Source organism: Indicator indicator, chromosome 2 (genome assembly GCF_027791375.1).
Source record: "Indicator indicator isolate 239-I01 chromosome 2, UM_Iind_1.1, whole genome shotgun sequence".
Taxonomy (NCBI): Eukaryota; Metazoa; Chordata; class Aves; order Piciformes; family Indicatoridae; genus Indicator; species Indicator indicator.
The window spans coordinates 3,383,986-3,410,748 of NC_072011.1; the positions used below are offsets into that span (position 1 = coordinate 3,383,986).

The 26,763-nt window shown below is 40.9% G+C and overlaps 1 protein-coding gene across 1 annotated transcript in view; it reads right to left on the reverse strand.

The window, feature by feature from the left end:
- The window catches only part of PHIP (pleckstrin homology domain interacting protein), a 109,315-nt gene that overhangs the window by 68,799 nt on the left and 13,753 nt on the right, over positions 1-26,763 (reverse strand). The window contains exons 7-13 of the mRNA XM_054399307.1: positions 22,810-22,970; positions 9,964-10,185; positions 9,258-9,358; positions 2,749-2,819; positions 1,616-1,716; positions 1,457-1,497; positions 240-338 (exon numbers count right to left, since the gene is read on the reverse strand). Coding sequence (XP_054255282.1) covers positions 240-338; positions 1,457-1,497; positions 1,616-1,716; positions 2,749-2,819; positions 9,258-9,358; positions 9,964-10,185; positions 22,810-22,970 — 796 coding nt within the window. The remainder of the gene's footprint in view (positions 1-239; positions 339-1,456; positions 1,498-1,615; positions 1,717-2,748; positions 2,820-9,257; positions 9,359-9,963; positions 10,186-22,809; positions 22,971-26,763) is intronic.

Sequence of the window (26,763 nt, forward strand, 5' to 3'; positions counted from 1 at the left end):
TCAAGACAGGCTAGCTTCCACAGTTAAATTCCAAGAGCTGGATAAGCATATTGCTAAGCAATAACAACTGACGGCAATCTTCCCTCCCCTTTATTTTCCTTTCTCTCTCCCCACTTTTTTTTTTTTTTTGTTTGGTTGGTTGGTTGGTTGGTTTTTCTGTTTGTTTTTAAGCAAGTAAACAAATTGTATCAGTTGCCTTGGAGCACCTATGTGATAGCAGCACACTGTACATCACTTACCCTGCTGGGCGAGTAGCCATATCTAACAAAATGCTCTTCCATTCCCTTCGCTTAAACTGCCAGATTCGTGCTGTTCCGTCGCGGCTCCCACTTACAAATCTAACAAAAAGGGAACAAAGTCACTCAGAGATCAAAGCCAGATCTGTACAGAAATCATACTGCAAAAGTGAAGTTCCAGAATTTAGAACTTGAAAAAGGAAGCTCTAAGTAAGAAGTTCAAAACCGTGACAGAATGCTGTACAGCTGGGTTTGAGGTGAAAAACACTTCCCACACTGCAGCCCTTCGATATTCTTTTACCAATCTGTTTCTTACCCTTCCATGACCCCTTCCAAACTAACCATAATTTCACCTGTGGTGCACCTTGCTTAGTTGTGGCACTGCCACTTAGTTATGACACCATAACCCAATGAGCAGTCTAAGAAACTGACCCTATCATGACAGATAAAGCTAAGGAATAAATTTAAAGGGAAAAAACAGCTGAAGGGCCAGCAGAGCCCTGCAAGTAAAAGTGTAGGTATGATTGAAATCAGAAGCTACTCCCAGTGAGCTAGCACTGTATGTTAAATATGATGATACTTCTCTGAAGTGCTTAAGCTTCTCCCCCACCTTTTTCTTCTCCCTTTCTGATGCGCAGGAGTAGAAGGAAGAGAAAGAGAAGGGTGGAGCACAGTGAAGCTTGGTTGTCAACTACTTGTATAATAATAAAAGTGTACATTAGAACATCAGTTAAATGAAGTGTCAAAAAACTTCATAATAAGCTGAAGTATGTTCTTTACTGTCTTTCACATCCAGCACCCAGAATTTGAAGTGAAACATTAAAAAATATTAGACTAGGTAAAAAAAAAAAAATTGCATGCTTGATAGTGTTCCTGTACCTAGCAGTCATATAACTGAAAAAAGGTTTGAATTTTTAAATATCTAAAAATGCATGTATAATACACACATACATTTCTGAAAGAGAAGTTCTAAGTATTGTTACATTCCTTATTTTTGGCAAACTCAAAATACTTTAATCATTCATTACAATGAAAACAACTGTAGATCTGAAGAAGGAATATTACTAAAATAAAACAGGGATAATCCAATAGGTAGAGATGTTTTACTGGATGAACCTCAAAACAAAGTCATTTATATTTTTTTGATAACTACACCTAGAAACCAATGCCCTCAAGGTAACCCAAGCCCCTAGCTCTGAATACATCATTTGTGTGCTTACCTGCTACTACTATTAGAAAACTGAATGCTGTCAACTTTGTCCTATACAAAAAAAAAAGTAGAAAAAGGGGGAAAAAATCAAATACAATTCCAAATTATCCAAGTTTATCCAAATGATTATTTTAATCAAATACATATGTAATTTTTAAAAAGTATTTACAGTATGAAACTCCAACTCTGATATCTTCTCTGGCTGACCTGATCCAAAGAAATAAACCCTAATGATGTGATCTGTACTCCCAGTGGCCAAAAACATTCCACCTGAGAAAAACAAACAGACAAGTCTTATGAAAAAAGGGCAATGTCATGTTATTACAGTACTATCAGATGGCTGTGACATCAAATACTTAAATTTATTCTCTTGCATTTAAGCCATATCTCATTTCAGCTATGCCTGCAACTGACCTTTAAGTAAAAACACGATTTAGAAATTGACATGTTTAACTGGAGTTGAATTACCTCACCTTTGCTGTCAGATCAATAAGCATCTGCAGACATATCTGAAATATCAGCTAACTACACCAATTTGTTTGTGACAAAGCCTTTAAAAGCCTCATTCTTAACAAAATTTGAATGGAATCAGAGTTTTAGTATGCTTTCTGACAACACATTTCTGTCATTTCGATATTTGATCCAATTGTTTATGCTGCATACTTCTAATGTCACCTTTGGAATCAATGAAATTCCAACCGTAAGAACCTGGTAATCAACACCTTCTTGTCCCAGTCCCTAAAAATGCCATCTCAGATAAAACTGACTCTCAGAATCACTCTAAGGAAAAACGTCCACAGCCACAAGAGACTTGCTTTCAACATTTTATATTTAACTGTTCTCAAGAATTTCTGTATCACTAGGATTTAATGCATGGATTCTGGATTTCTATTTTAATTATTTGTGGATTTTTAAGCTACTTTTTAACACATTTCCATCTTATTAACAAGAAATAAGCTATAGTATTATAGTTTGCATTACTCTCAAATGACTACTACTGATAGAAATGGGTAGATTCAGATTGGATGTTAGGAAGAGATTCTTCATCAGGAGGGTGGTGAGGCACTGGAACAGGTTGCCCAGGTAGGTGGTGGAAACCTCATCCCTGGAGGTTTTTAAGACCAGGCTGGATGTGGCTGTGAGCAACCTGATCTAGTGTGAGGTGTCCTTGCCCATGGCAGGGGGGTTGGAACTAATGATTCTTGAGGTACTTTCCACCCCTAAGAACTCTATGATTCTGTGATTCAATACAAGGGAGAAAAGAGAGGGGGAAAAATTAAAAAAGAGAAAGAAGTCTTTTACCAGCACTAAAAGAAGAACAGATCATTTGGACTCCAGGTCGAGGGCGTTCCGTAAACTTTGTTGGCCTTGGACTACAAATAAAGAAACAGTTAAATAATATCTTACATAGGGCTTCAAAAAATAAGTCAGTGTCTTAGAAATAAAGCACAGAAGGACAAAATTAACTATGAAGGAACAGATGGCTGCCCATCTATAAACAATATTGTGTGACTATGCTTCATAATCTGATCTTTAGGAAACTAAGACATCCAGATGGACTAAGAAGTCTGTGTATCCCTGTACACAATGTAAATCCTGTTCCACTCTCCCCTCTAATATTGCTATATGTAACACTCTCCTTGAGCCACTGCCAGCAAAGCAGAACAGAAGACACTAGAACCAGTTGCCCATGATGTTCAGTTTTAAACCACTGGGTGTATTGGAACTTCAGTCTTCTCCATCAGCTCGTGGTTGCTTTTGCAAGAGAGAGCTTAGCACTCTTTATAGAAAGAGACACAAAATGATTTAAATAAACTCTGAGGTTTTCCCACAGTATTAGAATATACCAGTTTCTTTGGAGGACCTATGCTCTTTGGGGGCTAGTTTCAAAGAGTGCCCTAAGAATAACAGGACAGTGCAAGCACTCTTAAAAGTGCCAAATTCAAAACAAATCAGATCTGGTTCTTCAGTCATTGCTTCAATTCTGCTCATGCACTGCAGCAACCTCAAATCAGTAGGTGGTCTTCTATAGTATGCCATCTGCAATCTTCACTCAAAGAATAAACTTACTAGAGAACAGCAGCATTACACCCACAAGTGTCATCACTAAAGATTTAACATAAAAGAATGCATATTCATAACTTCTCAAAAATTTTGTCTTTTAAAAGCAAAATGTTCCATAGAACTCAATTCAGCTGAAGACAGATGCATTGGAGACCTTTCTCCACTAATCAGTTATTGATATTCTCAAAGAAACAGTAAACTTCAAACCTCAGTGGTGCCTATGCATAAAAAAAAAAAGTAACAAACATCAGGAACAGCACTTAAATTTTTCTCCAAACTCTCCACTCAGTATAGGCTGTCTCTGTGAACTTTCCTCTAGGAGTTTTAAGGTAACTCCTCAAAGACTCAACACAAGGAAACTTCACAAGATACACTAAACAAGACAAAAAATATCCATTCTATGAAACAGTTGAAACCTTTCTTAACTGAGATACTAACATAAAAAGAACTATCAGATGATTCAATATGCAGCTTACATAATTTGGAGCAAGTGTAAATAGATAAATAGGCTGCTGATTTCTTCCACTGTGGTTTGTGAACTCTGCCTTTGGAGTTAGGACAGCTGCAAAATAGAGCAAGTATGCACTTACGTTCCAGTTTGGATACCCAAGTTAAGTTCTCCAACTTATGTCTCTCTAATGTGTTATTTTAGGCATTAGGAGACAAAAAAATTATGGCATTCTTTTTTTACAATAGAGCAGATTGAGCTCTTTGCAAAATGAGCCAGACAATCAGTATTTTTAGGAAAAAGGGAAGGGGACAAAAGCATCATTTTTTTCCAACATACAGAAACCAAGCTAATTGTTTCACTTAATAATTGTATTGAGAATGTTTGTAAAGTGGCTAGAGTGCCTAAAGATGCTTTCAGAAACACTTCAGAAACAAATCTAGCAAAGCCCTGGGAAACCATTTTCCTCCTAGAGGAGACCTGTATTAAGTTCAGTATCAATCCAGAAATGAGAGGTTGCAGTCAAAAAAATAAGGTGCACTAAGAGCAGCAGACAAAGAAGCAATTTGATCTATGTATATCAACTAGGGGGGACACTCACACACACACATCTCAAATTCATCTTCAAAATGCAGCAATGGTGCAGGATTGGTTACCTAATCCAAGCCCTGGAGACATGCAGTGGCTCAAGCAAGACTCCTTCCCAGAAAACAGACATGTGACAGAGCCTCTCCAATTAAATCTCTGTTCACAAGCTAACGAACAAGGTTCAGCACATCCAAGTTCTGATGTATCACCAGCCCCTTTAACAAGAAGAGCCTTCTGCTTAAGAAAGCAGATGGGAAGCATCCCACCACACTGATGACAATTGAGAAATTGTCCAAAACAGGAATGTCAAAATCATCAGCACGTGTTCTCCCTAAGCTTTTTTTTTTTTTTCCTCCTCTCTTTTTAAATTAGGAGGGAGAATAGAAAAGAAGAAAAGCAGTATGGAAAGCTCCTCTATCTGAATCTGAGAGACACTTCTGCTGCCTTGTTCATATGGTCTGGTAGTAACAGACTAACACTGGAAAATTGTGCTCCAAACAGGTGGCAGCACCTTTCTGGGAGAAGACAAGCATGGAAGTACTTTGCAGTGCAACTAATTTAACTTTGATGCACCAACCAGTTACAATAGTTCTCCCTTAAACTTGAGGCAGATCATTCTTCAGTTTCTGATAACCCAAGGCTGAGTTTTCTTTCTTCCCCCTGTTATCAACTGATAAAGGATCTGACTCTTGACTCTTTATACCACCATCCAGAATAGTAACTAGAGATTTCCTACATTTTTAATTACTTTCCCATATTCTTTGGACCACAAATCCTTCCTTACCTACAGCAACAACCAACCTTACTGTTCCACTATTTGCAAACCAAATTAATCTGCCTAGAATGCTACTCTTTTTAGACATACATGGTAACTGCCTGGTCAGAAATCTCCTCACTGAAAGAAGAGGAGAACACAGCAAGCTCTCTTAATACTGAAGAGCACACATCCACACTAGTCACAGAAGCACAAAGAATAGGGCTGGTCAACCTCCTTTGAACAACAGAAGAATTTTGTGGTCCGCTGTGCCAATGTCATGTATTTCATCCTATGGCACCAAATCTACTGCAATGTGTCCTTTTGCAATTCGTCAAAACAGAGCCCTGTCACCAATCACCTCCTGTCTGGGCCGTATGTATGACCTACATAATGAACATGCCTCAATTAACAAGGTTATCAAAAAATTGAGAGAAAACACGAGAAGCCTCTAATTTCAGAGATACTAACTGTGGTAGAGCTGCTGGCAAATCTGAACACAAGGATTTTTGTGATCTAGGAACGAAACAAAACAAACATTTGCAGAGACTTCAAAAACAAAATGAACAAAAATGAAGAAGAAAACAGAACTGGGTTAGGGCACTAGACATTAGAAGGCTTAATGTATGTCAAAGTCTATTTTAGTGGCAAATACTACAATTTTCTAGGCAGAGCGCTTTGCGCTTTTTCGTGATCTCTTGAGACAAAAAATTGCTCCGTAGTATTTTGATGTTATATGCAGGGAATAAAGAAGAATTTTGAACTTCCTTATTCTCCTGAAGAAACTACCAGGGAAAAGTTCCCTTCAGAGGGAGGTCTTCCCAAGATGGTCAAAGACATTTTCAGTTTACGACAGAGTGCATCCAGTAGACTTAACTTTCCAAGCTGGGTCTCACTGAAACAGTTTTCAGTGTAGCTATGAACAAAAGTGATTATTTTTAATTTAAGAGCACACTGAACACAATAGTGAATCCAAACACTGCCTTTCCCATATTTCACAAGAAAGTTCAGCAGAGTACTGCTGGTGCCATCAATCAACCACGTGATCATCATGAGGCTGCCCAACAGCTCATAATCTTAGCTCACTGCCAGATGATTCAAGTAGTGCTGAGTATAAATAGAGGGTAGCATATATATATATATATATTTACTTTTCTTTTGAGCAGTTGAAATTTGGGGACTTCAACACCAGTCCCTATTCAAAGTACTGCACAATTTAGCAACATACTTTCATCACTGATAGCAATGGTGTTCTTGAAGGACAGCCTGCAGCCAAGTTCAGGAGGAACATGGAAACACATTCTGTCCTAAGCAAGCAACAGCACCCTTCACCTGTACTACTCAGACCTTTTTGCCTGGCTTTAAAGTTCCCACTTGTCCTTCCTAGAATGGGAGTGGTGTTGAAACTGAGACACAGGGCAGCAATAACTGAATAACTGTGGCAAGAGATCTTATTTTCTCTGCCAGCTTTTCTGCTTTAGAGATATTGAACAGAAGCAAGCCTGTATTTTTTACCAGAGTGATAAAAAGCAGTACAAACTTCCCACTCCATCAGTCATTCTCTCTTCCAGGTGGCCTATCATGCTTTAAAAAAAAAAAATAACCTCACAAAGAGCCTTATGGAAAAAAAAGGTTAACAGGAATATTATTTTCCTTTGAATGCTGCTGGCACATGTTTTCCTCCAGTATACTACTGAATGTATGTGGAGGAAACCTGCCATGGTTCTGCAGTTTCTGGAAGCAGATCCAAAATTGGTACAAATTCCAATCTCAAAATTTACTCTGCACTCTGTCATTAAGCAATGTGAATCACTGGCATGACCAGACCACTTCCTTGCTGTGCTGCACGAGACAGCTAACTAACTTTAGTTCACCTGGAGTACTGCATCCAGTTCTGGAGCTCCCATTACAAGAAGGATCTGGAGGTGCTGGAACATGTCCAGTGAAGAGCAACGAGGATGATCAGAGGGCTGGACCACCACTCCTATGAGGACAGACTGAAAGAGTTGGGGCTGTTCAGTCTGGAGAAGAGAAGGCTCCCAGGAGACCTTCTTGTGACCTTCCAGTATCTGAAGGGGGCTACAAGAAAGCTGGGGAGGGACTTTTTAGGATGTCAGGTAGCGATAGGACTGGGGGGAATGGAACAAAACTAGAAGTGGGTAGATTCAGATTGGATGTTAGGAAGAAGTTTTTCACCATAAGGGTGATGAGACACTGGAACAGGTTGCCCAGGGAGGTGGTGGAATCCTCATCCCTGGAGGTTTTTAAGGCCAGGCTGGATGTGGCTCTAAGCAACCTGCTGTAGTGTGAGGTGTCCCTCCCCATGGCAGAGGGGTTGGAACTAGATGATCTTTGAGGTCCCTTCCAACCCTAACAACTCTATGATTCTAATCTGTTTTCTGTCTGTCTCTCTGATCACATCTGCTTTGACTACTTACACATGAAAGCCTTACTCAAAAAGCAAATATTAAAGGAATAAAAGTTAAATGCATCTCACTGAAAATTTTTATTCCACGTTTGTGTCACCATAGAAAGGAATTAGTTGAGAATCCCCTCCTATAACTGATGCCAGTTTTATCACTCCCTAAGTTTTACTTCAAGACAAATCCCATTCGACTCCCTGGTTTATTCGAACATCTATGATTTCTAAACATTCATCTCCCTGCTCATGTAGTATAATCTACTTAGGTATCATGGATTCTGCTATTTTCTAATGACATAATTTGTTTCAAAATTCAATTCCATAGACTCAAATTACTTAGAAAAAAGAGGAAAAAAAAAGAAAAAAATTAGAGAGAAACATACAGGCTCGAAGTTTTACAAATCAAGCAGATTAAGATCTCATCTTGTCAACAATATCTCAGATCTTAAAGCATTAAGAAAAATAATGTGGTGGTAACTCCTCCCCTTTGCTCCACATTATTTTTTATGAGTTGCCACTACATTATTTTTATGTAAGCCATCTACTTTTCTCAGTAAGGATATTCTTGCTTTGATTACAGCATGTGCCAGGCAGCAGAAGTTTAACAGCCTGGGAAGCAGCTTCGTCTACACTATGAATAAAAGAATCAAAACACCCAGAGAACACCAAAATAATTGAGATCCAGATTACTAGAGCAGTGCCTAGGCAAACATACCCAGGTAAATGTGCCTACAAGCCCTGTATAACCTCAGCATGCTGCAAGAAAGATTTTAACAGCAATTGCCAAAACCACCAGAAAATGGAACCTACGTACCCGGAAAATACATCCATAAGACCACAGCCCATCTCCAAAGCCAAATTACTAATGATTACTAAAACAACTATTTCCAAGAGGCAGGCGTTTTGTGACACAGGAAAAGATGGAGCAAAATGCACTTGAAAGCCACCGAAGAAGTTGATTTTTAAACACTGTCTCTATTGGAAGGTCCTGACCACTTTTTTAGTATCTTATAAATAGGCAGAAACTTCAGGCTCAGCTTCATCCTGCAATACACAGCTGCCCCAAAATTCTTCCTCCTGCCATGCTACAGTAAAGAGCAACTATGAAGAGGTAATACAGATAAGTCAAAAAAAAAAAAATTGAGGGCATTACTGTCTCCTAAACCTCCTGGATTTTCATTTCTAAACTGCAGTCATTTTATCAATATAACTTTCATTTCATTTAGCATTAACAGATGAGAACAGAACCAAAAAACATGAACTTTGACATTATTAAAAAAATAGAAAGTTTTTTTCTAGTAAAAGATACAGTAAAACTGGTTTTACAGTTACTTGCTTCACTCCACAAGATGTTTTATTATCAACTTATTCCTTGAAAGATAAAAGCTACAGCTACATCAGAAATAGATCACACCCAACAGTCACACAGTGAACCAGTGACAAGTTTTGCTTCCGTCAATTTTTTCTCCAACACTTTTACATTGTTATTATTAACACACAAAATAAATAAATAAGCAAATAAAATAACAACTAACTTTATTTTTAGGGTGCCAGCATCCCACAGCCAAAAGCATATTGTTCCATCTGCCCCGGTTGAAGATAAGTATCTCTTTGAGCCACTGCACAGTGGAGAGAACTGGGGGGAAGAGGAAGAAGAATAGGTGTCCTGTTAATCTGTTCCAGATGTGCTAAGAAGTTCCTCAAACCATCAACTTCTCACAAAAAAAAGGCAATAACATTAACAAAAAGTCATGTATCAAACCATGCTTAAGGAAAGTAAATTGCAATGAACACAAGAACAGGATAGTGTGTCAGCGTCACTCTCCTCCTTCAGAACCCTTCTGTGTCACTTGCCAAAGCACTTTTGGGTTCTCCCTCCCCACAACTCAAGTTGTGCAATGGCACAGAACTCTAAACAAAACCAAACCAAAGCATTCAGCAGTGACTGCAGCTCTTGCTCAATGTACCTATGCTTAGAATCACATCCCACGAAGGAATGAAAGTTCAAAACAGAACTGCCCACGTCTCATGCAATTTGGAACAAGAAATATTTTTCAAGGCTCAGGCATTTTGACAATAAACGTGTTATTTCATAACCTGTCTTGTGAATGGCCCTCCTCACTTCTTGGCTTAGCAGCACAGGCACACATTTTTATCACACAGAACATTCTTGAGTGGTTCCTCTTTCAGTCAAATGATGCATTTTGATTGCTCAGGCGAGTAAGTAAAGCAAAAACCTACCTGCAACGATGTTATAGATGCACTGTGGCCCTGAAGAACTGCCAAGGGTGCACAAGTTCGAAGGCACCAAACTCTGATCATTTTATCACAGCTTCCAGCAGCTATCATGGTGTTTTCATAATTCACTGCCATATCAGATATTTCAGCTGCATGTCCTCTCAGTGTAGCCAGCAACCTTCCATCATCTGTTGCCCAGATTTTTACAAGGCAATCATCTGATCCCTAGAAGTAAGGCAGAAATCATTTCAACCACACCACTGATGTTACAGTTAACTGACACAATGAAGTGAAAAAGAGAACTAGTGGGATACACAGATAAATATTTCACCTCCCTGTGCTTGTAACAGTTTTCCACACTGCTTTCAAAATGCAACCAAAGATTACACTAATTCCCAACAGTATACACAAAACACAATGCATTTATAGCACAGACCACCAATCCTACAGGAAGTGATTTATGCTCCTTACTGAGACACTTTTTCCAAAACTCCAGCACAAAGTGAAGAAGCTGTTGCAGGACACTGAAATAGAAATTTACACAGAACATGAAAAGGAATCACAAACTGGTACCACATTTCTCATTTAGCATTATATCCTTTTCTTCCTAGTTTGACCTTTGTGCTCTATCACAGTAATAGTGAGGTAAAGAGCCTCACCCTAACTCTAAACAGCTATTCCATTATTAAGTTGAAGGACTATGAATCTGCTTTGATGCTCACATTAACAAACACTGAAATGACCATTCCTTGTCAAACCTCAGAGGCTTCATCCACCTGTTCATGCCTAACTCATGTTTTGCTGGTCTTACCACATGGCTGCAGCAGCTGCTTGCCTGCACAAGACAAATTCACAGCTCCAGCAAAAATTTCAGAACTCAGTCCTTCATTTTTCATTGTGTTCCTGCACCTCCTTAAAGTCTGAGTATCTCTGCACTTCCCTCAACACTGGCATTTGAACACTGCACAGAGATACTGACAGAGGAGATTTGCTGTGAACATTTCATTCATTTGCCTAGGTTCAGAGGTGATACGAAGCTGGGTATGAGGTTTTAACACCTGGAGCACTGTTCTGCTCCTGGACACATAGGTGCCATAGTAAATTACAATGTGACACTACTGTTACAAAATTTCACCTAGGTTTTTATCTTCTATCTACTTACAGCGTCCCTGCACAAGTCTAGTATTTATTATTCTGAAAAGTAAGAAGGCAGGGCAATACTGACACCCACTTTCAATAAAAAAAAAAAAAAAGGTATCCAAAGTACAGGAGCCAACAGTCAGATGTTTAAAAGACTGGTAAGCATTTGATGACTGCAAGCATCTAACAACCAAAAGCCTCAAAAAATACACAGATGTTACTGATATCATTTTCAACATCAGAGCTTTGGCAAGTAACATATATTTTTCTTATTTAGTACAGTCTTCAACCTACATTTGGATAACTACAGAAATCCCACACTGCCATGGCTCAATTTGCCTGCTGTTTTGCCCAGGCCAACTGCAGGACACCAACACCCAGCTTGGCAAGTACCCATCAACACAGCCACTATAGGAGACAAACACTCCAGGGAACACTTTCAAAAGGAGCCTAGATACATCCTGCAGATATTGGAATGCACAAAAATATTCATAAAAGGTTGGTTGTTTGGGGTTTTTTAACCTTTAAAAAAAATATTGGATAGCCTGTTTACATTGCATTAATATTCATGAACAGACAATTTATTTCCCCATATCTCTTTAACTTTGTAAAAGCTGTTATTATAAAATAATTTTTTTAAAAAAATAAGTTTTCTGCTTGAAAAGGCAGCTGAAGTTTACTCAGCACATTCATTCAGATTCAAGATTGCCACCTGGGAGAAGGAAGGGAACAGAATACCTGCAGTTACCTAACAATTACCCACAGAATCACCATGGTTGAAAGACATCACCCATTCTTATTTGTAGCAATAGCCTGCAAACCAGGCAACTTCCTCAGCTTTTCCTTTATCGAACAAGTAGCTATGTCTGGCTCACAGGCAGTTGTTTATCCACAGCAGTTTCTCCCTCATTCTGTTACTTGCATCACTTCAAACAAGACAGGACTCTCTTAACAAACCAAGACACAACTATAGCCCCCGTTTTTGATACAATAAAAGAAAAGCTGATCGTATTCAGACACATTGAGAGTGCACATTTTTCTACAAATCACAAATACAGGTTGCTTCTCTACACCAGGTCTTCATCTTCAGCATCAGCAAAAAGGCATTTTTGGAGCATTAGTGACATTTTAACCCAGTAGAATGCTTTGCATGGGGACTTCAGACTTGTGAAATCAAGATAATTTAAAACTTTACTGTGTATTTGATTTCTGGAGTGCCTTAGTAGGTAATTTTGATTTACCAGCTGCCATGTCTTTACTTTTAATCAGGTGGGCCTGACTTTAAGGGCATGGCTTTTCTTTCTTCCCAACTCTTAAAACAGGTGACCCATGAACATAGAGATGTAGGCAAGACAACTTCTCCCATACTTCTGCCCTTGTCATTTTTGGCATAAACTTCTGAGCCTCCAATTTAAGCTGTCAAATAAATTCCATATTGCTGCACACTCATTTTGAAAAGTACTTCTATAAAGAGAAGGCTCCTCTTCCCTCAAACAGGAAAGTATAATTTCAGATCTCTCTTTGGTCCTCCAAGGACACCAAGGCTTGGCAATCAGCACTACAGAAGAGCACCACTGAATGCTGAACCTCAACACTCAACCCAGGACTGCTCCCTTGTGCAGTCTTGGTTAGTTACTGCGAGCAACAGACAGTTTCTACTTCTAAAAACTTTATCCTAAGAAGAACTGTTGCAGGGATATGCCTATCTGTCAAAGAGACAACAAAGGAATCTTGTTAATAATTACATTTTATGCCTCTTGGGTAAGGACCCCAGTGGTGCAGCAGGATTTCTTTCTACTTATGCATAAGGCTTCTGTGCCCAGATTGTGGCACAGGGAAAACCAGAGTCTGTAGATTTGAACAGCAAGACACACAGAATCATTGAGGTGGGATGGGATCTCTGGAAGATGTCTAGTCCAATCTCCTTCCCCAGGTAACATCAGCCAGAGTAAGTCACCCAGGACTATATATATATATATATCAACCATTCCTCTTTTGTTATCTTCTGCTCATTTCAAGAGGGTACTTTCTGTCCCACCACCCAGGTCTTTAAAGGAAAGATTAAAAAGTACTGGCCTCAGTACCAGTCCCTGTGGTAGACCTCTAGTGACTGCCTCCAGCTGGACTTGGTGCCATTAATCACAACCCTTCAAACTCTTTTCTTTAGGTCATTTTCAATCTCATGTCCACTTATATCCAGCCTGTACTTCATCAATCTGTCAGTAAGAATGCTATGGGAGACAGTGTTGAAAGTCTTACTACAGGCAAGAAAAACAATATTCACTACCACTTCTAGTCCAACTTGGTTACTTCTTTAACAAACGTATGACAACTCTAAAAAGCTCTCAAGATTTGTTCTTTACCCTCCCCCCACCCTACTCTCTAAGTTTCCATAACTGTTTCTGTCTTCATAGATTCAGATTTGCCCTTCTGTATTTAAAGTTTCAGAGAGGTTCAAATTCTACACCTACTTGGATAAAACTATATGAATAACAGTATTAGCTCATTCTCTTCTACTGTTACTACGGTATGAGGCTTAAGAGTATGAAGAACCCTGTGTATTCTTCTCAAAAGTGCAGTCACTACCAAAAAACCATGAGAAGGAAACCCAAAACTTCCAGAATGGTATAGGAGGTAAAAACTACTCACATGTGGATCTTCCTCAAAGCAACATATGCATGAGAACAGAACCAAGCCTTTAATATTAATTGTATCACATTCTAAAAAAAATTTCCAACCACTGTTCCAATTTTTCTTGCTGCACAAATTAAAAAAAAAAATTAAAAAACACCCCAGGGGAAAAAAAAAAGGAAAATGTGACAAAACAAACAAAAACCTCCAAGCGAAACCAGCAACAATAAGATGACAAACAAAAACAATAAAAAGAAAAGAGGGATCTTGACAGGCTGGAGAGGTGGGCCCAAGCCAACCTCATGAGGTTCAACAAGACCAAGTGCAAGGTCCTGCAGCTGGTTTGGGGCAATCCCAAGCACCAATATAGGCTGGGCAGGGACTGGCTTGAGAGCAGCCCTGAAGAAAAGGCCTTGGGGGTGCTGGGGAGGAGAAGCTCAACAGGAGCCAGCAGTGAGCACTTGCAGCCCAGAAAGCCAACCAGAGCCTGGGCTGCAGCAAGAGAAGTGTGGCCAGCAGGGCAAGGGAGGTGATTCTCCCTCTCTGCCCCACTCTGGTGAGACCCCACCTGGAGTACTGTGTCCAGTTCTGGAGCCCCTATTCCAAGAAGGATCTGGAGGTGCTGGAACGTGTCCAGAGAAGGACCACAAGGATGAGCAGAGGGCTGGAGCTTCTCTCCTATGAGGACAGACTGAGAGAGTTGTGGCTGTTCAGTCTGGAGAGGAGAAGGTTCTGAGGAGACCTTCTTGTATCTGAAAGGGGGCCTATAAGAAAGTTGGGGAGGGACTTTTTAGGGTGTCAACTAATGAAAGGAGTAGGGGGAATGGAACAAAAATAAAGTAGATAGATTCAGACTGGATGTGAGGAAGAAGTTTTTTCCCCCATGAGGGTGGTGAGACACTGGCAGAGGTTGCCCAGGGAGGTGGTGGAAGCCTCATGCCTGGAGGTTTTTGCAGCCAGGCTGGATGTGGCTGTGAGCAACCTGCTGTGGTGTGAGGTGTCCCTGCCCATGGCAGGGGGGTTGGAACTGGATGATCCTTGTGGTCCCTTCCAACCCTAACAATTCTATGATTCTGAAAAAACACAACAAAACCCCCAACCAACAAAACAAAACAAAGAAACAAAAACCCCTTTCAAATAAACAAAAGAACAAAACCCCACCCTGTCTACAGAACTATAATTACATAAACCATGCTTCTGCAATTCTCACCTTTTACAGAGCAATATTATAAATAAGCTACTGAATTTACAGTAAGATTAAGCAGTTGTTTTACTGCATAAACAGACTGTTCAAAGTATAAGGAAAAAAGAAAAAAAAAAAAGAAAAAATATCAAATCAACCAAGAAAACAAACCCTGGATGATGAAAAAAGGGCTGCCTGCAAAATGTGACTGATGGAGAGCAACCTGCACATAGACCTAAAAGACATAAAGCAGTCATCAAGACAAACTACATCTGGGACCTAATGCCACCTGCAGGGTTCTCAGAGGTCTATTTAGTAACAGCAAACCAAGGAAAGAGAACCAGCATAAACCCAGCCTGCTCCCTACCAGCTGGCTATAGTGTAGCTACAGAGGCATGTGTGGTACATCTCCACTGCAGAGAAAAATTAAACAACTGTTTGTAACTCTTAGCAGGAAAAAATGAAGGAAAAAAATAAAAATATGAAAAGAGGAAAAAACCAGAATGAAAACAAAGGCTAAAGTCAAACTGTAAATTCTGTAGCACTTGGGGAAGCTACAGAGTTCAAATAAATCCATGGGATTCTATCCCAAATGAATGGGACAATTCACATCTCTTAAAACACTGCTGCAGTTCTACTAGCAAGGGCATTGGCTTACACCACGGCTTACTTTTCCAAGGTTTTCTCTACGACTGCTACAAATTATGTGTCTATTAAAAAGCATTTGTCAAAAGTGAATCCTAGAACAAGTTCAGCACCAAGAGAGAACTGATGACAGTGTTGCCAAGGTATGGAGTAAAACTGCTTCCCTTTCCTACACAGACTTGTGGGCTGAAGTGAAACTGCCAAGAGACACCCGAATCTTGGGTTGGAAATCTCACACAGACTATTACACAATGCTGTTCATTATTCCCTGGAAAGTATAATCTCAGAGAGGACCTGTCAGAGAGGGGTGAATTTATCTAGAAAGGGCAAGAGGGTACTAGCACTGGAGTTGGCAGGGCTCACTGGGAGGGCTTTAAACTAGGTCTGAAGGGGGTGGGTGAGGAAATCACTCTCCCTGGAGAGGAGAGAGTGGGACAGAAATTAGGGTTGAGAAATCAACAGCCCAGCTGAAGTGCATGTACACCAATGCATGCAGTGTGGGTAACAAACAGGAGGAACTGGAAGTCTTGGTCCACCAGGAAGACTATGAGATAATTGCCATTACAGAAACATGGTGGGATGAGTCACATAATTGGAGTACTGCACTGGGGGGTTATAAGCTCTTTAGGAGAGACAGGCAAGGGAGAAGAGGAAGGGTGGCCCTGTACATTAGGGGATCTCTTAATGCCTCAGAACTTGAGGTTGCGGATGAAAGGATTGAGTGCCTGTGGGTTAAAATCAGAGAGAAGCCTAACAAAACTGACATCCTGATTGGAGTCTGTTATAGACCACCCAACCAGGATGAGGAGGTAGATGAAATATTCTATAAGCAGCTGGAAGCTGTCTCAAGATCATCAGACCTTGTCCTTGTGGGGGACTTTAACCTGCCAGACATCTGCTGGGAATTTCATACAGCAGAGAGGAGACAGTCTAGAAGGTTCCTAGAGTGTATGGAGGACAGCTTCTTGATGCAGATGTTAAGTGAGCCTACCAGGGGTCAGGATCTGCTTGATCTGCTGTTCTCAAATAGAGAAGGGCTGGTGGGAGATGTGATGGTCGGAGGCTATCTAGGGAGCAGTGACCATGAGATAGTGGAGTTTTCAATATGCAGGGAAATAGAGAGGAGCAGTAACAGAACCCTCACCTTGGACTTCCAGAGGGCAAACTTCAGGTTGTTTAAGCAACTTATTAGGAGAGTACCCTGGGTAGCAGCCCTTAAGAACAAAGGGGTCCAGGATGGTTGGACCTGCTTCAAACAGGAGCTCTTGAAGGAACAGGAACTGGCAGTTCCCACATGCCGAAAGGCGAGCCGGCAGGGCAGACGACCGGCCTGGATGAGCAAACAGCTTTTGCAGGAATAAAGGGAAAAAAAGAGGGTGTATCATCTTTGGAAAGGGGGGGAGGCAACTCAAGATACATTTAAGGATGTTGTTAGAACGTGTCGGAGAAAAATTAGAGAAGCAAAAGCCCAGTTCGAACTTAAACTGGCCACTGCTGTGAAAGATAATAAAAAGCATTTTTATAAATATATTAATGCTAAAAAGAGGGGCAAGAATAATCTCCACTCTTGATTGGGCCTGGAGGGAAACACTGTAACTAAAGATGAGGGAAAGGCTGAGGTTCTAAATACCTTCTTTGCCTCAATTTTCAACAGTTAGGCAGGAGGACATCAGGATAACTGGCCTCCTGAATTGGTAGATAGAGTCAGGGAGCAGTGTAGTAGCTGGATGAACCTAGAAACTCCAGGCCTGTCAGCCTGACCTCAGTGCCAGGGAAAATTATGGAGCAGATCGTCTTGGGGGCAATCACTGCGCACCTGCAGGACAGACAACGGATCAGGTCCAGCCAACATGGATTTAGGAAAGGCAGGTCCTGCCTCACCAACCTGATCTCCTTCTATGATCAGGTGACCCGCCTGGTGGACGTGGGAAAGGCTGTGGATGTAGTCAAGCTGGACTTCAGCAAGGCCTTTGACACTGTCCCCCACAGCAAACTCCTGGCCAAGCTGTCAGCCTGTGGCTTGGACAGCAGCACTCTGCGCTGGGTTAGGAACTGGCTGGAGGGCTGAGCCCAGAGAGTGGTGGTGAATGGTGCCACATCCAGCTGGCAGCCTGTCACTAGTGGTGTCCCCCAGGGATCAGTGCTGGGCCCCATCCTGTTCAATATCTTTATTGATGATCTGGATGAAGGGATTGAGTCAGTCATCAGTAAATTTGCAGCTGGGAGCAGGTGTTGATCTGTTAGAGGGTAGAAGGGCTCTGCAGAGGGACCTTGACAGGCTGGACAGATGGGTGGAGTCCAGCAGGATGGCATTCAACAAGTCCAAGTGCCGGGTGCTGCACTTTGGCCACAACAACCCCATGCAGAGCTACAGGCTGGGGTCAGAGTGGCTGGAGAGCAGCCAGGCAGAGAGGGTCCTGGGGGTGCTGGGTGACAGCAGCTGAACAGGAGCCAGCAGTGTGCCCAGGTGGCCAAGAGAGCCAATGGCATCCTGGCCTGCATCAGGAAGAGTGTGGCCAGCAGAAGCAGGGAAGTCATTGTACCCCTGTACACAGCACTGGTTAGGCTGCATCTCGAGTACTGTGCCCAGTTCTGGGCTCCTCAGTTTAAGAAGGACATTGAGATACTTGAATGTGTCCAGAGAAGGGCAACAAGGCTGGGGAGAGGCCTCGAACACAAACCCTACGAGGAGAGGCTGAGGGAGCTGGGGGTGTTTAGCCTGGAGAAGAGGAGGCTCAGGGCAGACCTCATTGCTGTCTACAACTACCTGAAGGGAGGTTGTAGCCAGGTGGGGGTTGGTCTCTTCTCCCAGGCAACCAGGGACAGAACAAGAGGACACAGTCTCAAGCTGCACCAGGGGAAGTTTAGGCTCGAGATGAGGAGAAAATTCTTCATGGAGAGAGTTGTTAGACATTGGAATGTGCTGCCCAGGGAGGTGGTGGAGTCACCATCCCTGGAGGTGTTCAAGACGGGATTGGATGTGGCACTTGGTGCCATGGTTTAGTAGTCATGAGGTCTTGGGTGACGGGTTGGACTTTGATGATCCTTGAGGTCTTTTCCAACCTTACTGATTCTGTGATTCTGTGACAGGAAGATAAAGGTAGGGGAAAAGGAGATGGCCATCCTTTGCAGTCAGAAAGTTAAGTAGTGCAGGAACCAGAAGATAATGCTTGTTTCTGTTTCCCTGCAGGAGTTCTGCAAGTCATGCTTTCCAAGAGATACTGAATACACAGACTCAGAAATAATTAGGTTTTCTCCACTGATGGCTGACAGGCCTTTCAGCTGTGTGCTTGCAAGTAAAGATACTTTAATTGTAGTAAATTTAAAAAAAATGAATTAATTACCATGGCAACACAGTTTATATGTTAATATATTTGTATATTCAGAAAAACCACACTAGGTAAGAGATTAATCTTCAGAAATCTTTTGTGAATATAAATAGAAACAGTCATTGCATGGGATGCCAGGTGCCCACCAAAGCTGTTCTATTACTCCCCTCTTCTGCTGGATAGGGGAGAGTTAAAACTTAGATAAGGACAGGGAGAGATCATTCACCAGTTACAGAAAACAGACTCAACTTGGGGAAAATTTAGTGTATTACCAATCAAATCAGAGTAGGATAACCATAAAAATAAAAACTAAATCTTAAAACACCCTACCCCAACCCTTCCCTCCCCCCCGCCTTTCTTCTTCCTGAGCTCAGCTTCACTACTGATGTCACTACCTCCTCCCCTGCAGTGGCACAAGGGGATGGTGAATGGGGATTGTGGTCAGTTCATCACATCTTGTCTCGGCCCTTTCTTCCTCCTCAGAGAGGACTGCTCACACCCTTCCCCTGCTCCAGCATGGGATCACTCCCATGGGAAACAGCAGAGAGTGGGTCCCTTCCAGGGGTTCTAGTCCTTCAGGAACAGACTACACCAGTGTGGGTCCCCCATGGGGTCACAGATCGTGCCAGTAACCTGCTCCAGTATGGGCTTCTCTTTCCTCACGGGTTCACAGGTCCTGCCAGGAGCATGCTCCAGCACGGACTTCCCACAGGGTCAAAGCCTTCTTCAGGCATTCCACCTGCTCTAGCATGGGGTCCTCCATGGATTGCTGAGGAACAGCTTGCCTCACCAGGGTCTTCACCACAGACTGCAGAGTAATCTCTGCTCCAGCACTTGGAGCACCTCCTCCTTCACTGACCTTGTTATTTTTCTCACATATTCTCACCCCTCTCTCCCGCTGCAGATGTGCAGCAACTCTTCCCCCTTCTTAAATCTGCTATCTCAGAGACATTACCACTGTCACTTGATGGCTTCTAGCAGCTTCCCAAAGAAGCCACTCCTGTAGCCTGCCTGCGACCAAAAGTCTGCCATACAAATCCAAACCAGACCCACTAGGTAGTAGGAAAACTGCATCATGTCCTGTTTTCACTGCCTTGAGGCATACTTCTTCCTAGCAAAATAACACCTCCCAGAAGAGTACAACTCAAAAATGTGCTGAGATCACTTTCTCTTCCTTTTTATTTGAAGCAGAAAATAAATAGAACTGGAATTTATAGGCTTTCAATCCTTCAGAGGTCAAGAGGAAAAAAGGTACAACAGTTCTGATGCATCTTCTAGAACCAATTATAAATCTGAAACAACCTCTTATTTAGCCAATGTCACAGTGATTGCTGGAGGCTGTGGAGCAAAAATGTAGAGCAAGAATGAGTTTCTACTGATGCATGCTAAGTTGCATGCTGGCAAAAGACGTGTCTGGAATGAAGTTTGACTTACTTTTCATTATAAGTTCCTATCTCTACTTTCTACACCAGAGACTTTATAAACTGTAGTGGTCTAAATTGAAAAGAATTGGCACCATTTCATTGTACAGATGCAATTACAAGAAAGCAGCTCACGACCATTTATTCACTGACTACACCACACCACCTACAGCAGCTTGGATTTTACTGGATTGTGGAATACAACTCACTTGTTTTCCATTTGCCAACAACTACTTAAGCATTTACACAAAACACCACATTCACCTGAGAACTCAGAGATCAGAAGTTCTGTCCCAGGCTCTCCAAAATTCATTTCTTTGGACATTTTATTGAACACTAGAATAGAATAATGATGATCTACACTGGGACCTTCTTCAAGTAGTCATACCAGGATGCCAGCATATCTGTCAGCAAAGAACTGCCAGCAAAGCTCTGTGATTGGAGAAGCAATATTGCCTCCCTCTCCCCCTATTCTATTTCAGGTTCTTCTACTTTTCTTTTGGAAACAAACTGCTGTTGCAGTCAGGAGAATTCTCTCTTTGATCATTTCTAAATCAGACTGCAATGAATTGTGCAACCAGGAATCACTGCAGATGCACCCAAGATAAAGTTCAGTGTGTCTCTGGAAAAAAAAAGGATTTTAGGAACATGGAAAAATTCTAGGAAAATGTAGAATCAGAAGATCTTAACCATGGCATATTAAGGGCACAGACCCCCAAACAGGAGGCTTAATAAGGAATTTTATGCACTTCATCTAGGAAGCACAAAGGTTTTTATTTAGAGGTGAACATGGTGGTGATGGTACACATAAAATCTCTAACCTGTTCTGCCATGTCACATACAAAATAAACCCACATCAGAGATCCCTTTCCCCAATAGATTAATTATGCATAAACTACAGGACATAAGAATTCAATGCCTGTGACTGTTGAGGGTTTTTAGCTTACTGATGAAAGCTAAAGAAATTTGAAAAAAGTCTCTGCTATGCCTGAAGTAACAAGTGAACAAATAAACAGGTCTGCTCACAACACCTCCAGTCTCCCAGTCCTGCAACCACACATCTCTCCACAGGACAAAGCAACATGTACGTGGGTAACAGGGCAAATTACATTTACAATCACCTTGAAAGAACTTTAGAACTTAAGAGTGCAATACTTAAAACAGGAGAACTGAACTGTCCTTCCACCTGCATCGAGTTATCTGCTACAAGGTTAGAAAGGACACGACCAAGCTCCTGGATCCACAAAGGTATCAGTTATATCCTGTGTTTGTGGAAAGACATTAAATGCAGCCCAAGGGTCCCACGAGGCATGTATTCATGAGATCTTTGGCACCACTGCAACTGACTACTTAATGAAGAAATTCAAATTATATTGATACCTGTATGGTTTTACCATTCCCATTCCTTGGAAAACTTGCCATTTCAGTACTGATTTCAGATATCCACTCAGTATTTTATTTTTTCCAGACGAAACCAACAAAACAGTAAATAGCTCAGAATACTAAGAACATTTGTACAGAGAAAAAAAAGGAAACCACAAAACCAAAACAGAAATTCCTGGGATCTCCTAAAGACAACTCCTTGTGAGCCAACATTTCTTGCAACACACCACGTACAACATTCTGTACCAAATCTAAGTTTGTCACCAGACTAAGCTTGATAGTCATGCTTTAACAAAAGTTATGGGAAAGAAAAAATAATCTTTAATTTCATATTGATTGTCCTCTCTGACTTCCTAATCAAATTTTGTGGTGATGGTCTGTATTTTTGCAGCGAAAACGATCTACACATGGTAATTCTGTTCCACTGAAAATGACCCAAGTTTTCTGACTGAACAACACAGATCAGAGCAATCACCATCACATCCAGCCTTAAGATGTGTGTCCCAAGACTACTTTAACACATAAACCAGCACAGTTATTAAAAAGCATATAAGTGAGTAACTAGTAAAGTACTTTGGCCACAACAACCTCATGCAGCATTACAGGCTGGGGACAGGGTGGCTGGAGAGCAGCCAGGCAGAAAGGGACCTGGGGGTACTGGGTGACAGCAGCTGAACAGGAGCCAGCAGTGTGCCCCAGGTGGCCAAGAAGGCCAATGGCATCCTGGCCTGCATCAGGAAGAGTGTGCCCAGCAAGAGCAGGGAAGTCATCCTGCCCTGTGCTCAGCACTGGTTAGGTCACACCTTGAGTGCTGTGTCCAGTTCTGGGCTCCTTGTTTTTAAGAAGGGCATTAAGATACTAGAACGTGTCCAGAGAAGGGCAATAAGGCTGGGGAGAGGTCTGGAGCACAGCCCTGTGAGGAGAGGCTGAGGGAGCTGGGGATGTTTAGCCTGGGAGGTAAAAAGTTGGACTTGATGATTTTTGAGATCTTTTCCAGCCTGGTTGATTCTGTGATACAACCTCAGCACATTTAGTTTTTGGAAACAGATGACATGCTATCTGTACTTTGAAAAAAACCCACTATTATCATCTACAAAAATGAAGATTTTGTACTTACAGTAAATATTCGCCTGCCAGTCCGATCAAAAGTTACACAGTACACAGACGATAAGTGTCCTAAAATTCTTTTGTGCATCTTCATATGTTGATAGACTGCAGTTGGAACAAGGCGCTCAAGTCTGTATTTTCCATTTAGTTTTCTTGAAAACAGGGTATCCACTACCAAATGGGGAAAGGAGAGGGGAAAAAAAATAAAAAGAGAGACAGCATTTATATTTAGTTCATAAACCAAAGTAATTCTCCAGGACGGAAAGTTTATTTTCAACATTGAACTATTTGCCATATGAACAGCTTACCACACAAATTCTCTCATTTTGCCCTCATTAGGGAAAAATCACATACAAAAGTAGCCTATGATACAGATGTGCAAAAAAGTGCCAAACTATAAGGCAAAGCATGAAGTTGCAATACAACTTTCAACTTTTAGTGCCTGAACATATGGTTCTCACTTTATACCTAGCATGAGAAACTCAAAGAGGACCAGGCAGCTTCCATGGAGGAGTAAACTACCTCAGATTTAACAAGTGGAAGTTTCCATGCAGCTACTAAATGAAGACCAGCAAACATTCAAACCTTCTCAAAGGCAACCTGTTTTTTTAAGGTCTACACAATTAAACATTTATCTACCAGTTGCAGGACAATCAAGTTTATTTTCTTTTTAAAGAATACTGCTACCCACTATAGCTAATCAAAGAAACACCAATCAACTATTTACATTCAAATTGACCAAATTCTGATTTAGACTAACAGAATCTTGTTCAAAGAGCTTGGGATATTTTTCACAAAAGCTAAGAAGGTCCAGGAGCAGAAATCTACTTTAACAGAATGGAAATCTTCCATCAAGAACTTGAGGAAAGAAAATACAGCTCAGTGTTACTAACTGTAATATACTACTCATGCAATGATAAAGCCACACAGAATTTATATCCATGGATACACAGACATTAGTCAGCTCCCCATACCATCACTAGACCAAAGAATGGCAATGGTGACACATCATACGTTCCTCAGAATTGTGATCAAGCAAGTAATACATTCAGATCTCCAGCTTTTGAATATGTGAAAAGTGAAAACATAAATACCCAAAAAGGTCCACAGCACTGCATATAAATGAAAACCAAGATCTATCAGTGCCAAGACAAGTAGCTGATACTGTTATTACTATTCTGGTTAATGATTCTTCTTTCTTTGTGGTCAAGGCTATGCCTGTACCAGTGAAAAGAACAGGAACAGAGCAGAGATCCCAGCATCTACTGTCAAACAGCTACAAACCTCTCACATCACCTGGGTTTGGCCCAGACCAACCAGGCATTGGTTCATGAGTCAGCACAGGTCAAACTACATTAAATATGCTAACTGCATTTGTAGCTACTCTATAAGGAGAAAAAGCACTTAGTGGTATGGAAAACTGCCAAGCCTATTGGCCTCAGGCCATAAGAACAGCCCTGAAACATTTCAGTTAACTGCCTAGGTAGCCCAAGGATTCAAGGAAGTTTTCCAAGTTCAAGATGCTTTGTGAAGGAACAGGATCACTAGCTGTGAGAGTGAGGCACTTCTAGCCAATGCACCATTACTACCTTAAGGCTCTGTTACATCCTCTTCACCCTTCTCTCATACAAGAAAAAGATGCAGTTGCATTTGCTTTATGACACAGCTTTTCCTTGCCAACAGTCTACTTCAGAACAGCAGGAAACCAAGATTAGCTCAGTCACAAGAGAAATATAGTTTTGGTTCCTCACAAATCATACTTCATTTAAACAAAACAAAACAAAAAACCCAAACAAACAAAAAACCCACAACCCCACAAACCATCCCCCCCCCCCAAAAAAAACAACAGCAACAAAACACACAAGAAACCAGACACCCTAAAAAAACCTCCAAACAAACAAAAAAACACACCCAAACACACAGAATAAGGAAGGTCTTTGTCACAATGAAGTGAACTTACACGGTAATCTCAGCCTACTCAAACGTTTTTTGTGTTTTTCTTTTTTTTAATGGGAGATGGAGATGGTTGTTGGAAAACAGCTCCTAGCAATGCCTTCACATGAAGCCATAGCTCACAATAAGGGAAAAAAAGCTAAAGTTAAAGCTAGATTTGCAGACATGTTCTGTTAATAAGACAACTGCAAGCAGACTCTTTAGGACAAGACAACCAATTACTTATATAAGGAGCTATTTTTTTAATATACATCTGGATTTTGTTTTTAAGTACTTGCAATAAATTTCAAGTTTGGGTTTGTTTCTTCATTGTTGTTGTTTGTTTGGGTGCTTTTAATCACTGAAGAAGATTAACAGAACCCTAGCCAGTACTTCTGATTATCCTCTCTTTCATGTGGAGTGCTAATGGGTACCTTGCTACTAATTCACATGTCCCTGGGAAACTCGGTAGGTAAAATGCTCCTTGTGCAGTAACAACCAACTGACTGCAGGAAATAAGAGGCAACGCTGTGATATTGGAACCAAGGAAACTGAGTTTCATCTCATTCTTTGGCCTTGATCAAAGCTTACAACATACAAAAAAAAAAAAAACACAACCCAAAAGTAGTTAAACAAAATTAATTTTACAAGTGGTTTGATACATCTAAAGCAAATATTATGAATTTCCATTCTAATGAAAGAACGTTTTATATGAGGATGACACAATTGGCAAGGGGGGAGAGGAAGAATCAGTCTCCCCCATTTTTAAATGCTGTTTGTAAGCATAATATTTTTAACACTTTTCAAACTGTTTTTTCATGCTATTTTAAAGTAAATTCTCATATCCAACATTGTCCTTCAATATGCCCTTCCATTTAGCTACATTTATATTTACTCTCTCTGACTTTGTCAAGTGATCCAACTTGATTTTTTGGACCTATTTCCACTCTTTATTCCAAATGCTGACAACTCCAGTCCGACCCTTTGCTAGCACATTTATTTTTTCCTTCAGAGTACAGGTGAAAAATTAAAAATATCTGTCTCTCAAAACTAAATTCCTGCAGCTGAACAATAAAATTTATTCTTCTAGTGCAAGCCAAGGTGAGAAAGCCTACCAACCATTAATAATAATGCCTTGGTACTAATTATAGGCCTTTGGCTTTTGTAACTTGTTACCTATATCTAGCATCAACACTTGTCAGGCCTTACGTGGTCTCTAATGTATCTTACCTTGTTTTTAACTGTGTTTGGGTAAAGAAAGAAAAAGTGAGTTTATAAACCCTGTAACAAGTCTAGGTCCTCTCTTGCTTTAGCCATATTAGCAGATTTCTGTCTTTGCTTAAATTGTTGCACACACAACAAAGGTGTTAATCCAAAGAATGAAAGCCAGAATAGAGACTGACTGCTCCTCACTGGAAGGGCCCAGTGAAGTGGACACTCCACAGGAAACTCTCATCCAATGCCTGGGCAACTAAGGACATTAATATTGATTTAGCTTTATATGCCTGTCTAATACTCACGTATCAGGATCTGCTTTTAAAAGAAATAAAATTTAAAACAAACCAAAACAGATGTTACTAAGTGTTGTGCAGCAGAGGATGACAATCCACCGCTTCCAAATGACATTTTGGGTTCACAATCACAACTCCCCATATTTAATAAGGAAGCTATTTGGGCAGTAGAAACTAATGCCTGAGAAAGCCACCTATTCCCTGACATTTTAAACATATAAAAAATACTTTGCCACAAATTTTATCGTAATTGCTTACCAATTAGATCCAAGTAAAATTACCTGGCTCCTAGTTTTCAGGTAACTGGGCTCATCCGCACCCAACACAACTAGCCTCAGACTAAAATGGCCTGCTATCACATAACAGAATGGTTGAGGCGGGAAGGAACCTCTAGAGATTGTCTAATCCACCCCCTAACCTGCTCAAACAGGGTCATCTTAAGCAGGTTGCTCAGGGTTGTGCCCAACAAGGTTTTAAGTATGTCCAAGAGTCAAAACTTTGCAATGTCTCTGAGCAGCCTG